Here is a 14,197-nt window from a genome sequence, read left to right on the forward strand (position 1 = left end):
TAGAGGGGGAGCGTTTGGTCCGGCATGGCTTTTCGGGGGGGGAGGATGGTATTCTGGAACGGTCTGCATGAACATCAGCATTCGGGTTGCTGGGTTTCTTTTTGCGTCGCTTTCGGAAGACCTGTATGTCACATCATCAACGTGACCGGCGTCATATGGAAAATGCGAAATTGAGCCAAAAAAAAACAACCAAGAAGACTCTACGGGCTGTTGCCCATGCCACAAACACCTCGCCATCGTGCGCAGGTCTGTGAGCCATCAGAATACGAGACTCTGCGGAACGCCGCGGCGGCGAATGTTTCTATTCTATATGCCTAGATTCTCGTGCCTGGTAGCCTCGCTCAGTGACATCTTTGACATGCCTGGGACATGATGTAATGCCCTGAGTTCAAAAAGAGCAGCCTGCTGTGTAAATACTTTGGGAGGAAGCCATAATGATTACCAAATCGGGACTAGCGCCTCCGACCCTCTGCGGTGCCGACAAGCCCTACCTGAAAATTGGACCCGAACATTTCTTTCCCACCACGATCTGCCAGCTCCTTCTAACCCCCGCATACCCATTTTAGCGGCATTTCCGACATCAATGTGAGTCTGATTCAAATATTACCAGCTCTAATGTCTTTACTGGGACCAGGGCCGCACGGCGGCGCCTACCATTGCAGTTTTGGTGGCGGGCGGAAGCAATTGTGTTGTGTGCGAAACGCGGGGAGCTGACAAAGTGCGAATAGCTTTACAAAATGGCTGACCCCCGCATCGAGGAGCTCCCGGATGAGGAGACTAAGAAGCCCACCGTCGAGGAGCTCGATGAGTCCTCCGACGAAGAGTCCGATGCCGAGGCCGGCGATGCTAGCCTCCCCGCCGGCTCGACCGCTGTGATCCACTCCCGCAACGAGAAGAAGGCTCGCAAGGCCATCGAGAAGCTGCACCTCACCCGCGTGCCGGGCATCACCCGCGTTACTCTTCGCCGCCCCAAGAACGTGAGTGCAGCAGAATTATTACAGCCCGGGACCGCTGCTGTGCGGGGCACGGGCCGGTGACGGATTTGGAAGAGACGGGTCGTTCAAGGCGCTGACGGAAATGGGCAGATCCTCTTCGTCATCAACAACCCCGAAGTGTACAAGTCCCCTAACAGCAACACCTACATGTAAGTTTCCAACAGACGTACCCAATGGAACTTGGAGCTGACCCCTGCTTAGCGTCTTCGGCGAGGCCAAGATCGAGGACCTTAACGCCAGCGCCCAGGCTGCTGCCGCCCAGCAGCTCGCCAACCAGACCGCTGAGCACGACCACGCTGGTCACACTCACGACCACAAGCACGAGGCTGCCAAGGAGGAGGAAGAGGAGGAGGACGATGGCGAGGAGGTGGACGCAGAGGGCATCGAGGACAAAGGATATCGAGCTTGTCATGACCCAGGCCAATGTGTCCCGGAAGAAGGCAATCAAGGCGTTGAAAGAAAACGACAATGACATAGTCAACTCAATCATGGCATTGAGTGTCTAGTCTTTGACCGGCGCTGGGGTTGTCGATGGATTTTCGGGTACATTTTCGCGAACAAGAAGCTCTGCTGGCACTCGGTATCGATTTCCGTTGCTAGTCAGTTAGCGGCCGTATTCGAGCTGCTAAAATACAAGCTGTTCCGTCATGTTTCGTGTCTGTGTCTTGGTGTTGCGTGATGCTGGTCCGTTCGGGTTTGGTAATCTAAAAGAGCTGGACCCGCCACCTCTCCATTACTCACCTGGGCCGTTAATTTCAACTTCCTCTCTCTTTTTGATAATTACGGTCGGGATTGAAAGACAGAGACTGGTTGCAATTGATAGGCAGGTAAATATTCAGAGGAACCCTGGAAGGAATCGCGGCACCGCCGGTTCGTTCCGTAAAAAACATCACGTGACTGTACCTCTCGCCGGCAGATGTTGCTTGCATTCGGCAAACTCGAAGCAACGACAGTGATTGAACTCCCACTCCCGCTCACCTCCGAACCACCGCAAAAATGGCCGCAGTAAGTGCCCCGAAGCAATTGGAGTTTTATTACCAGACGGTTATTGGTGTCCAGCTCCATTGGAGGCATCCGCGAGCTGGCGCTGCAGGACCCGAGGAGGTGCGGAACTGAGCTAATTTCGTGTCTCCGTTCGAAAAATTACAGCGAAGCGCAGCTCTCAAGGTCGACTGGGCCAAGATCACAACGTCACTCGGCCTGCGCGGCCAGACGGTGGCCGGCCTCCAGGCCTTCAAGAAGCGCAACGACGACGTCCGCCGCAAGGTGCAGCTCCTCTCGGAGCAGCCGACCACTGTCGACTTCTCGCAATACCGCGCCGTGCTCAAGAACCAGGCCATCGTCGACGAGATCGAGAAGCGGTTTAACGCCTTCCAGCCCGCCACCTACGACCTCTCCCGCCAGCTCAAGGCCATCGACGCCTTCGAGGTCGAGGCCGTCCAGAACGCCCAGGCCACCAAGCAGAAGGTCGACCTCGAGCTCAAGGACCTGGAGAAGACGCTCAAGAACATCGAGGAGGCCCGCCCGTTCGAGGACCTCACCGTCGACGAGGTCGCCGCCGCCGAGCCCAGCATCGACGAGAAGACCTCCAAGCTCGTGTCCAAGGGCCGCTGGTCCGTGCCGGGGTACAAGGTCAGTTTTCTTCGGTCCGTGCGTCGGGTCTACGATACTAATCAAGACAACAGGAGAGATTCGGCGACCTTTCCGTGCTATAAGCAACTCCCTGCCCGATTTCCCTTTTTCTTTGTGTACTCTAGCATTGTAGATAGCCTGAGCGCTGAGGGACGGCCCCTGGCCGCGGGGCAAATTTCACCTTGTTAATCCACCCGTTCTGGTTCTGAAGCTTTCCTCGCCTGATCATTTATTGTGATTTTATTGGCATGTAGGTCCCTACCACCCTGTCACTGCTCTCACGTCTCTCCAGCTGAGGAACACCATTAAGTGCTATTACCGGACCGGCTCCTCCAAGGGCTAGGGTGATTCATTTTGTGATATATATATATACCACGGACGGCTGAGCCTCGGCCGATGCTCATCTGTGGCCATTGTCACTCCCTGTGGATTGTTGTTAGCCGGGTTGGGGGCATGGCAACGTTTCTGTCCCTGTTCGTTACCTCAAAATGCTTACTCTAGATACCCGTAAACCTAACCTGACACAGCTCATACATATCCTGCAAAGCGTGGAGATCTGCGTCTCCCCTCTCGATCTAGTACACACTGCGCTGTCAAAGACGTCCGTTGAATGCTTGTGGCCAAAGGCTCGGAGGCGGGTCTTTTGTGCCATCCGCGCGATAACGCTCGCCCATCACGGAGCCCTCTACGTAGGCTTTCAATTCTCGTTCGGTAGCCTCGTGCTTCTCTGCCACCTCCGGCTTGCGAAGTTGACGAATCCTCCTCTCCGTCCACCCCCAGGGATCGGCCAGTCGGACACGAAACCCAGCGAGGCCATCCTCACCGGCCGCCCAGCATTGCAACGGGCGCACGATACATATATACGAGTCTAGGATCACCACTCCCTGTTCACGCGTCATCTGCTCGCGCTCCGGCGTCGGCTCCCAGTTGTCCACGTCTGCCGCCATGAACCAGACGGTGAGCCCGCGGGCGTTGATCTTGTCCCGGAGCCAGGTCACCGTCGAGCACCACTCCTGCATGGCGGGATCCTCCAGCTGCGGCCAGTGGTCGTGGGGGTAAGGGGGGAAGACGAACTCCAAAACCCGGAGGTGGGCGAGGCAATGAGTCGGGACGACCTCCCTCAGGAACTGGGAGGCAGCGAAGCGTTCAAACGGGTAGCAGCGGGTTGCCGCGACAGCCGGGGCCGACGGCGCCGTGATCCGAGCCGGCGAGCCCGAGTCGACGTCGTGCACGATGAAGCGGTTGCCGGAGAAAAAGACTAACTCGGCGTCCTGGCGTAGGGTGCGGCAAACAAGGAATAGGCTGCTGGGCGGCGACCAACACAGGCACCTCGAGGAAGAGGCCGCGTGACGGAGGCGGCAGAAACAGCCGATTCGGGGCTCGATATCCGGGTTCTCCCAGCATCGGGTGAATTGGCAACCGTGGTGGACCTCTGGGGGGCAATCGAGATAGTCTACACGCTGGCATGGAATGTGGAGGATACTGTACCCCCTGTGGCATCTGCTCCGCATGACTTCCGTCCACGGTGTGATGAGGTCGGTATACTCCAGAATGTGGAGACGAAGTTCGCGGGGGAGGGGTAAAAGGGTCGTCGCTGCTGGGGGTTGTTTTGAGTATGGAGTGCTGACACGGCGCGCTTGCATCACGGTGTCAGATGCCACCTGCTGGAGCCGAGGATCTGGTGAATCGCACAGCCGGACGTGACAGTCTTTCAGTAACGGTAGGACGCTTAGTGGCGCAACCGCCTGGGCAGCCAACTCCACTGCTTGAGGGTGCCGAGGGTCGATGTCGCAGATTAAAGAAAACTCGAGGTTGCCAGAAGAAAGGAGTGATGACATGTAAACCGCGGCCGAGTGCCATTCACTTAACATAGCCTGGGCTGCTGCCACTTTACAATCCTCCTCGTCGGGGGACAAACTGTGCCTGGACAAGCTGAGCAGCGGAGGGCTGTGCTTGTCGGCGTGGCCTTCGGCGCAAAAGAAGGCGCCGGTCCTTGGCCAGGGCTCGTCCTTGTTCCCGTGGCGGCAACAGTTCCCGAGCCCGACACTCTCGGATTCGTGGCACGACGACTGGTTGAGGATGATTCTGAGACTCGCCAGGGACGCTAGGGACGGCGCTGTCAGAGCGTGCAGAGGGGCGAAAGATGCCGACTGGGAATAGTCGAGGACGAAATGGTTGGAGGAATATAGCAACGCAGCGGCTTCGTCGTGTAACATCCGACAAGAAAGTAGCAAACCATGGAACCTGCACGGCCACATCTGCGGTTGGTGGAAGTCAAAGTCTAACGGGAAACCTTCCCATCTCGCGAGGCCGACATGGAAGTAGATGTGTCGTCGGATGTGGGTAGGGAGGCCCAACAGAGTGGGCGGTGAGTGCAGGTGTTGCTCTCTGGATGTTGAGGCCTCGGTTGCAGCGTCACTAACAGGTTTGAAACCGTCCATTACGTCGCCCTCAGACTAAACCGATGAATGTCGTTGTGGTTGGAAGTGCAGACTAAAATACCACGAGATTTTTGGTTTTTTTGGGCAGAGATGATGAAGGATTGTTGAGGTCCAGTGTGACCGGCCAATGGAACCTGAGACAAGGCCCAACAGGACCAACCAGGGAGCGAGAAGGTCCCGAAGTAGGTCCCTACATATCATGTGCTCGTCAGTTCCACGCCATACCGTCACGCCTAAGAGCTCCCGTCACTGCCATCCACGATACCCTCATTTCCCATAAGATATTTCATAACATAAGAGTGAGATCTCCGGAAGCCACACTAACCCTAATAACTGTCAAGTATCGACCCAACAACAGCCTCGTACCAACCAGGACCACGACTGTGGTTTCATGTTTTAGAGCATGCCCGTAGGCGCCTACCCATGCTTGCGGCCATGTAGGCAGAGGTAACATAGTCTTGTGGGGTCCAGGCCAGGAGGACAGAACAGGGATGGCCTACGGATGAATGTATCAAACTACAACAAGAACCGTAGTCAATACCAGTCAAACCTTTCCGTTCCTTTCACTATGCACCGCTGCCCCTTAGTCAGTTTGGTAGCCCTGACCCTTAGTTCCATAAGAATCATAGGGGCAAACAATTCGCCAGCGGGACGGATGAGATACACCTCTTCCTCACGGGAAGGTTGGAAGAACCTCCTCGCCTTCGGTGAGAACTTTTACAAACTGATTGCTACTTCCCGGAGGAAGGGAAAGCCGCAAGGGCTGAAAGAAACTGTCTATCTACCACGCTAAATTATCCTCACGGGAAAGAGTGTTTCCTTTTCCAATCCACCATCTCCCTGGGCCGGCCTTCCCGTGCCCTGGCCTCGGCCCCGGTCCTAGCCCCGGTATCCAAGCAATTGGAGGCATAGGGAGCCAGCCATCAAAGCTGTCCATAGCCAGAGACCCCCAGGAGAATTGGTCGGCTGGCTAGGGAGGAAAGACGCTAATAAAGGGTTGCCTTGGGGACAAGGAGAGGGGGTGGGAAAACGGTGTTTCGTGACGGGAAGATGGAAAGGTATGAAGCTGGCATACATAAGTACGGGGCAACTTTTCCGTGGACAGTCGAGTGCTGGTAGACCATATACCTCTTCGCCCTTTTGCTTCTGACCGGCCGATACCTGTCATTCGTGTGCTGGCGTTCTGGATTGAATGTGGCAAACTCGGGTAAGCCTTTGAGTTCAATATATCATCCGCGCCGATTTATCTGTAAAGTCGATTTTATAACAGGCAAGCACAGCCTTTTTGGAGTTGCTTGCTAAAAACAATCAGAGCTATCAAGTTCACTTGCTTGTTTGTTTACTTTTGCTGCCCGTGATTCAGGGGTACCCTAAACCTGTATCATTCTGAGCAGGGCTGGCACTTACACACGGGTTTCAAGGAGGTAATGACGGATATTTCTGCTACGACAAGGCACATTGTATCGGATTAGCAATGCGTTTGCGCAAAAGGAGGGCGAGGAGGCATTGCGGGGGTTAGGGGTTCTGGTGGACATCACCACTCCCATCTGCTTTCCTCTCACAGCCCTCGCCACTCTTTAAAAAGACCTGCCGCTGGTGGCCGTATTTATTATTGTACCGCACTGGAAACTCGGTTTCTGGGATCAGCTACGTCATGCCATTGCTTCGTCTAAGTAGAAGCGAACGATGTTCGTATAAAAGCCGATCCAGCGGGAAGCCTGTGATAATAAAAGTAGTGTGGTAGTAGAGATGGAACACAACGGCAATGGAAGGGAAACACCACGACCTCCTGGTCATCTCTACCTCACCAAAGGCTACGAGGTAGGTAAGCTACGTATCTGCCTGCCCATGAGCTGTGTTGTTCCTCAAAAGCTCAAAAGAACCCTAACCCTACCAGTTATCGACTTTGCCTCGCCCCACCCAAAGCTTGAACAAACGACGCAATTGATTAATTGACGGAAGTCAGTCAATCCCAAGCTCCAATTCCAAACTTTCCCCTCCAAGGCCGGGGAAAGTCAACCCGCAACCCGCGCCGTCCACATCACCACACCGCACCACCCTCCCCAAACTAGCACGACCGAACAAACGAGCCCGTCCGAACCAACCTCACCCAACCCCCAAAAAGAGAAACCCAAAATGGGCGTCTTCCCCAACCGCAAATACCGGCCCGCCGGCAGCGAGGCAGCCAACAGCTTCGGGGCGCGGTACCGGGCACAGATGGCGCGGCGGCCGTTCCTGCTGTTTGGCTTGCCCTTCCTGAGCGTCATCGTGGGCGCGTCCTTTGTGCTGACGCCGGCGACGGCGATCCGCTACGAGCGCCACGACCGCCGCGTGCGCACGCTCACGCGGGACGAGGAGCTCGGCGTGGGGAGGGCGGGGACGGGGAGGAAGGTGGATATTAGGGAGGAGTATTACGTACGTTTTTTTCTTCTGTTTTTTAACTCTTTTTTCTCTTCGTTCGTTGTTTGTGTTGTGTCGGTGCCCTTTTTTTTGGGGGGGGGGGTGGTTGCTAGGGAGTGAGAGGTCGCTGGGGAGTGAGGGAGTGATGGCTAATGTGCTTGTTTGTGTAGAGACTGTCTGCCAAGGATAACGACAACTGGGAACAGAAGCGGGTGAAGCGGCTGAAGGGGGAGAGCGATGGTATCCTATGAGAAGGACCATACCTACGACCAAGCCCCGCGCGATAAGAGGAAGTACACGACGGTGTGGTGGCTCTGGGATGCGTGCTGCCGATTCGCGCCACTCGCGGGGAAAAGGCTTCTTTAGATCGGATTTGCTTATCGCGTCCTGATCGCGAGTTCAGCACTAATATAGTTCAGAAGTTCCTCTGCAGGGATTCTGCGCCGGACCGTGGGCGCAAACTGCAGCTCGAGTCCTGCATGGGGAGGGATCACATATCGATCGGGCAATATTACCCCTCATGCCGGATTTAGCTAGAGTTCGCCGCCACATACCGTTCTCTCACACCCGCTCGTTCTTCGGCCATACGCAGCACTCCGGGGCGATGCATAAGCCCTTCGGCCAGAGCCTTCGGGGCTAGGGGAGGGTACGCTTCTTCAGGATGTCGGCTTGTGTTACAGAAACAAAACGCCGAGAACTCGGGGATTTGGCCGGCTTATTGCTTTCAATATTGAGTGTTAAGCAAAACGACCTCATTACATCCGGAGTTTGCATTCAGCTGAGTCTAAAGACTGGCTGCAGTATCGGGGTATCTGAGACGGGCAGATCTGCCACGGCAACACGGGTACCTGCGCAACGGGAACAATGGGTCGGTAATGGCGGCTGCTGGGAGCCGCGGCGGGAACTCGAGTCTCGGGACAACAAGACCAGGAAAAGAAAGGATACAAAGATGCGTGCTGGTGCTTCTGCTGGCTAAGGAATGCGGCCGTTCGGGTGGTCCAGAAACGTCAAACTGTTGTGGCCACTTTCCTTTCAGTGCCTTGTTTGTATGTTTGCTACTTGTGGTTGCATCATCGAGGAATTCTCATTGGAGCGCTCAGGGTTCCTTCATGTTTCAGGATCGTGCGGCGGTGCCTGACGGTGCGTCATGGCAAGGCTTATCTCCCTAGTGCCAGATGGGAGAGTCGAATAGTAATCGGGGTTTGGCTAGATTCCGGACCTGTTCGGCATGAATGAACTGTCATCGGTGGCAAATAGGTGTAGCGGCGCCACAATTGCTCAACGGTCATGCCAGACCACCCGATTCAGTCTCCAGATGCGATTCAGCTACGATTCAGACTGGTGCTCGTCCGCCCCCGACAATGACTGACGACAACGCCGAGAAACTCTGACGCCCCAGGATCATGCGATCTGACAAGGACCTACTGACTAACCAAACCAGAATTCATGCTGAGAGATGGGACTGACGAGGAACCCTTGGAGGTGAGAATTCGAGACCGCGCGCCCGGGCTCCCAATGTGTCCCGGGTCGAAAGTGCCCATCGGAAACCACCGATGGCAAAGACGAGATGACACGGCGATTTCTCGATGTTCGGACGCTGGAGTTTTATCTCCGCCAGGTCATGGCTCTACACGACACCTGCCCAGCCGGGGATTTTGACGATGGCCCATGCCCTGTTTCTTGTTTGCCGTCTTGGCCTTGTGGTGTTTCGAATGTAACCACAAGTCGGTGCCAAGTTCAAACTCGGTGCCAAGCAGCGGGAAAGCGGCTCCTATTCGAGGGTTTCCGCACAGGCATCCGACAAGCGATCGGCGGATCAACCGCACTGCTGGAACAAGTCGTGCATTTGGTGGTTGATACTCAATTTAGAACCTGCCAATCACGATTGTAGGAGGCTTTCCTCTTCAAAGAAAAACCTCGAGGGGGCTTTCAGGTCCCATGAGCAGATGCCACGCGGTCGTGAAATGAGCTCCTCTTTGCCACACCCCTGGGCGCAGCAGGAATCCTGGGGATCGGTCGGCAGGCGGTGAGGGGACGACAACTTGACCGAACTGTTCGAGCGTGCTTTACGATCGCTGGGGTTGCTTATCGTAACTAGTGTCTCCTGCTCCGCTGCGCCCTGTTTGCGATCTACTCTAACCGTTGAGCGAGGCCAGCCCATCGAGGGATGTGTAGTTGGAGAGTGGATTTTCCCCAGGTTTTGCCCAGTTGTTGCCCGTTCACAACTGGTCGAGATGGCCGCGGGCCCAGGTCGGAGTCTATGCGCCGGGAAGGCAAGAGGGGGCAAACCCACTGATGCGCAGGCTGGGAACAGATGCTCCAGGGCTGGTTCTGGGCTGGGCACTGCGGGACGTGCGCGGGGTGCACAGATCAGCAGCCCCGCTTGCTAAACGCCCCACCTCCATCCAGCTGCCCAGACTTTTTCGGTGTCTGGGCGGTGGGGTTTGAAGGATGTTTCTGCTGTTTTCTGCAGTTTTCATGACGTCGACGTGGTCGATTTCTGCGCGCCGCCTCTGCGGATCGATGTGATGGGAGCGGCGCTGGTTTACCCCTTTTGAACTCGATGACGGGTTTCAGGAGCAGGAACGTGGCTCTTTGTGTGTCAGAAACAACAATTCGTGTGGCTGTCTTGTTGGCGCAAGAGCGATTGTTTTTCCTGCGGCCGTGGTTGCAGTTACGGTTACGGCTGCTGATGTGCTGATGAAGCTTTGTCTGCCATGGGAACACGATACCAACTCCGATCTCTGAGTAAATTACTACGCATACGCCTTCGGGTCCTGACTCTGGGCCGGTCCTCAGTCTCGTAACTTTCATGCAGCATGGCTGAGAGGGTGTGCAGCTAAAACACAGGTCACACCCCCGATCTTGCCATTTTTGGCCTGCCACACACCAATATTCACCCGATCCCGTTCGATTCTCTCTCTTCCCCATTTCAATTTTCAATCCCTGGTCCCTGGACGCCTGGAACCCTGCAAGGTACCACATTTCCGTCATATCTGACGATCGGCCCCATCGGCCCAGAACTTTGTCATCAGGCACAAAGGCTCCGGGACATGCGGAAACCTGCAGGACCTGCTTTTGCTTACTTCGTATAATACCCTCCCGACCCCTTCCGGCTTTGGACTTGCCCAGCCCTTAGTTCTTCACATCACCAACAGAGCCATGAAGCATATCTGGTCCAACTGCAACCGACAACAGTCGACTACCAACTACACCCAATAGCATTCCCTGGACGACCAAACAACTTTTAAAAATCTACACATCCTCGCGTGATGTTGTGCGACATCCAACCCAGCCCAACCCACCATCGTCACCACAGCATCCTCCGCAGCTTCCGGAGTCATAAGAACCTCAGAAGCCGCAAGGGCAGCGCGGCAGACTCTCTCAGCAGCCAAGAAGACATGCACCACCACCACAGGCACGTCCCGAGCGACGCTAGCTCGCAGGGTCGGCCCTCGCTCGACTCAACGAGCTCCCGCAGGACCGACCTCTCTATCGACTGGGACCCCCTCCGGCTGCACCCCTCTCTTACATCGGGCCCGTCTCCACCGCTCCAAGATGCTTTCAGCGAGAGCACCTCTAGGCCGTACCAGCCGCATGAGCTACGACACGCCCGTTCCAGCCAGGCCCACCGTCGGCCATCAACCTCCCACTATCAACCTTCCCAAAGCACCGTTATCTACGGCGGTTTCGATTTTGGTTTCAACAATGACCCAACCCCGGTCATGAGCAAAGCCACCGCCTTTGCCGCTGCCGCCAACAACAACAGGAGGCGAGCCCCCTCCCCAACGCCCAGCGACGCCAGCAGCGACAGCAGCTTCAGCATGAGCGAGCCTTCGGACGAGGAGGTGGGTCTCGGCCTAGGCCTAGCTCCCGCGCCCGCACTCAGGTCGCGGCCCCGACCCCGGCCGAGCCATGATGACGGCGCCGACGCGGCCGAGTCTTTCATCCGGCGCGGCGAGTGGAAGCGCCGGGGTATCGTCTTTGTCAACTCAGGCTTCGAGCTGGCCGGAGAGGACGAGACTTTTGAGATCTGAGATTTGATCTCGCCATTCTACTCTTCTGCCATGTTTTTTTTTACCCTCTATCTTGTTTAATGGGTTGGCGGTGGTGAGCGTTGCATTGCATTGGCTGGCACAGCCGGTATTGGGATTTCCTTTTGAGATACCTCTTGGGTTTACTGGGAGGCCGGACGGATCCCGCACTATGGATGAATTGGATGGATATCGGACCTGGAACCTGGGACCTGGACACGGACACGGACACGGACGGTGTACGCATTCCCTATGTTTTTGGCATTTGCCGGAGTCACGGAGGGAGCATACACTACGATACCACTATTTCTTTGTCTTATCTTCGCATGTTACGTAGCTAGGAGTCGGGTCGCCTGCAGCGCTGGCGAAACACGCAAGAGTGAAAGCACTCGAAACAAATCTGATCTCAAAACTTGAAGTGTCAACCTTCATCCGAACGTTCCTTCCCATCCTTCCAATCATCTTGTGACCCTTCGCCCCCGGGGACCAAATCCTCCGGGTGTTCGCCTGACCTCTTACGGTCCGATGACTTTTTTACACTGCCCAATCCAGGTTCAGCTATGCTCTCATCCGATGTTTTCGCAACCTTCCACCCTTGCACAGTAGACCCTGCGGTATTTGCCGCTGCACAATGGTTTTCGGGAATCTGGTGATCCTTGGCGCTGCCTGCTTGTAAGTCTCAGTCGGGTTTAGCCTCCTTGCTCCCTTGCCCTTGCCAATGTAACCTTTCCACGCTGCTTCCCCTTCCATTTCCCTTTCCCACCCGGGACTTTGGACCTTTCCAGCTTTCCAAGCTGCCACCCCCGCCTTTTCTGCGCATCCCCTGCGGCCCTTGCAGCCCTTGCAGCCCTTCTTCAACGTGCTCAGCTCGTCACGTCGCATTAGCCATGAAGGCTGGTTGCAATTGACGGTCACGCGTGGCAACGCAGAAATTGCAAGCCAGCGCCCGTTCTGCCGCTGATGAATCATGCCTTGTTTTCTGCTATTGAGGGTGTCCGGCACTCCGGGTTTTTCGCAATACGATTCGGGGCTGTGAGGTCCTTCCTTGGCCTTCATCACCAAATATTGCTCCGCTGACACACAAACCATCCCATCCCATCACCGTTGGGGTGACTCGGCATCCAGCTCGAGAGCGGTGAGCCCAACAAAGGTTCGCGGTGTGCACCATGTCTCACCCATCACGCTCAGGTCAGAGAAGTCAGCGGGTTCCTTCATTTCCCATTTTCCCGTTCTCGTGCCCCAAGCCGGGCAAACTTGTAGCCTTGGTTCTCACATCCGCCACTGCCGCCCCGGCTCCCCACATTCGGGTCAGGCACAGTGACCAAATGGGTCGCCCGGTTGCCCGGTTGCCTGGGCTTGGGTCGCTGGGTTTGCTGGTGACCAATGTCTGCAACGCCTCCCCCGCCCCCGCAGCCTTCCTACCCCGGCACATTGACCTCCCGCGAGAGCGAGATGATGACGAGCAGCGAAAAAGCCACCAAGGCCCGGCCAAGCTTAGCGGCCAGCCAGACAGGGCACAGCGACAACCGAGAGTGTCCCGTCGTGAGCCGAAACACGGTGTTTCTTATTTTCGGCTTGGGCAACAGCGAACTAGTTAACTGGGTCCGGGGTCAAGTGACTGCCTCACCGCAAATATTGACCCCATCCAAAAAGACTAACTAGACCTGTTCCTGTCTTGCCGCGCAGAATACCCCTCTCAGGTCTTCAGTCTAAGCATGCAGGTACGCGGGCTACTGCAAGCCAAAAAACTGCACGACGTACCGGATTGGGAGCGACGCGACCCCGCCGGAGACCAAACCGGAAGGACGAAAAGGGGAAATCTCCGATTGTTTCTACACCACTAACTCATCAAAAATAGCTTGGAAGTGCAGGAAAGGGAATCATTTAACTAGTTTAGTACGCCCCGGGCCTTGCTGTCCACGCTGGTGCCGCTACATTGATAACCGGCTGCCGACCCGTCAGCACTGGCGTCCCGGCCTTTAGCTCGAGCGAGGAGAGACGGGCTCCACCGGGCTGGGTTGCCCAAATGGCGATGGCGATCGTGTTGGTCCCGTGGTAGTTGAGGATACCCTCAGGCACGGGAAAGGATGTCTGCGGGCCGATGTGGCTGATGTAGCGGCCGAATTCTATCGGCAGGTGTTTGTCAGTATTGGGATATGTCCGACGGGTCAGGTGGTACGGCGGCGGATTAGGTGAGATGAGGTCTGTTGAAGGAGGTAGGTTCCCGCGCATATGCGATGCATGTCTCGGCGGTACGGGGAATTCAGTTATGATATCTCCTTGAGACAAAAAGCATCGACCATTCAAGGAAGGACGGGGTGTGTGAGAGAGTGTGTGAGAGAGTGTGTGAGCGAGAGAGAGAGAGAGGACTTACGGAACCCATTCACCCACAAACATCGCCCGGTACTTCCCTGATCCACCGCCCGGCATCAATCGCGGGAAATTCAAAACTCAACGGCACATCCCCAAGTCTCCCCCGGAATATCCAGCGTCATCTCAGCCCTCCAGAACCCCACCCCGGGCTCATCAATCCCATCCAGCGGACTCCTCCCCTCCACAAACCCCCCCTCCCCCTCCGGCACCCCAGGCTGGTGATAGCCCATCCGCTCCGCACACAACCCGCCCTCATTCACCGGCCCCTCACCTTATCACATAATCCTCCCGACCCAAATGTGGGTATGGGAAGAACCTGGAG

At 56.1% G+C, this 14,197-nt stretch overlaps 6 protein-coding genes across 6 annotated transcripts; 4 read left to right on the plus strand and 2 right to left on the minus strand.

Moving 5' to 3' along the window:
- Positions 1–737: 737 nt before the first annotated feature.
- Positions 738–1,467, plus strand: CHGG_06273 (uncharacterized protein; the record flags this gene model as incomplete). Its single annotated transcript, XM_001222367.1, has 3 exons — positions 738–977; positions 1,086–1,144; positions 1,197–1,467. The coding sequence occupies 3 exons, from the start codon at positions 738–740 to the stop codon at positions 1,465–1,467; spliced, it is 570 nt and encodes a 189-aa protein (XP_001222368.1).
- Positions 1,468–1,991: 524 nt separating this feature from the next.
- On the plus strand, positions 1,992–2,710 carry CHGG_06274 (uncharacterized protein; the record flags this gene model as incomplete). Its single annotated transcript, XM_001222368.1, has 3 exons — positions 1,992–2,000; positions 2,145–2,627; positions 2,681–2,710. 3 exons carry the CDS (start codon positions 1,992–1,994, stop codon positions 2,708–2,710), a joined length of 522 nt encoding a protein of 173 aa, XP_001222369.1.
- A 510-nt stretch (positions 2,711–3,220) lies between these two features.
- CHGG_06275 (uncharacterized protein) lies at positions 3,221–5,068 on the minus strand (the record flags this gene model as incomplete). The annotated part of the gene is made up of 1 exon (XM_001222369.1): positions 3,221–5,068. One exon carries the CDS (start codon positions 5,066–5,068, stop codon positions 3,221–3,223), a length of 1,848 nt encoding a protein of 615 aa, XP_001222370.1.
- Positions 5,069–7,285: 2,217 nt separating this feature from the next.
- CHGG_06276 (uncharacterized protein) lies at positions 7,286–7,719 on the plus strand (the record flags this gene model as incomplete). The annotated part of the gene is made up of 2 exons (XM_001222370.1): positions 7,286–7,483; positions 7,639–7,719. The coding sequence occupies 2 exons, from the start codon at positions 7,286–7,288 to the stop codon at positions 7,717–7,719; spliced, it is 279 nt and encodes a 92-aa protein (XP_001222371.1).
- A 3,021-nt stretch (positions 7,720–10,740) lies between these two features.
- On the plus strand, positions 10,741–11,505 carry CHGG_06277 (uncharacterized protein; the record flags this gene model as incomplete). The annotated part of the gene is made up of 1 exon (XM_001222371.1): positions 10,741–11,505. One exon carries the CDS (start codon positions 10,741–10,743, stop codon positions 11,503–11,505), a length of 765 nt encoding a protein of 254 aa, XP_001222372.1.
- A 555-nt stretch (positions 11,506–12,060) lies between these two features.
- On the minus strand, positions 12,061–12,670 carry CHGG_06278 (uncharacterized protein; the record flags this gene model as incomplete). The annotated part of the gene is made up of 2 exons (XM_001222372.1): positions 12,061–12,503; positions 12,589–12,670. The coding sequence occupies 2 exons, from the start codon at positions 12,668–12,670 to the stop codon at positions 12,061–12,063; spliced, it is 525 nt and encodes a 174-aa protein (XP_001222373.1).
- Positions 12,671–14,197: the final 1,527 nt, after the last annotated feature.

The sequence above is a fragment of the Chaetomium globosum genome, genomic scaffold (assembly GCF_000143365.1).
Source record: "Chaetomium globosum CBS 148.51 scaffold_3 genomic scaffold, whole genome shotgun sequence".
NCBI classification, from domain to species: domain Eukaryota; kingdom Fungi; phylum Ascomycota; class Sordariomycetes; order Sordariales; family Chaetomiaceae; genus Chaetomium; species Chaetomium globosum.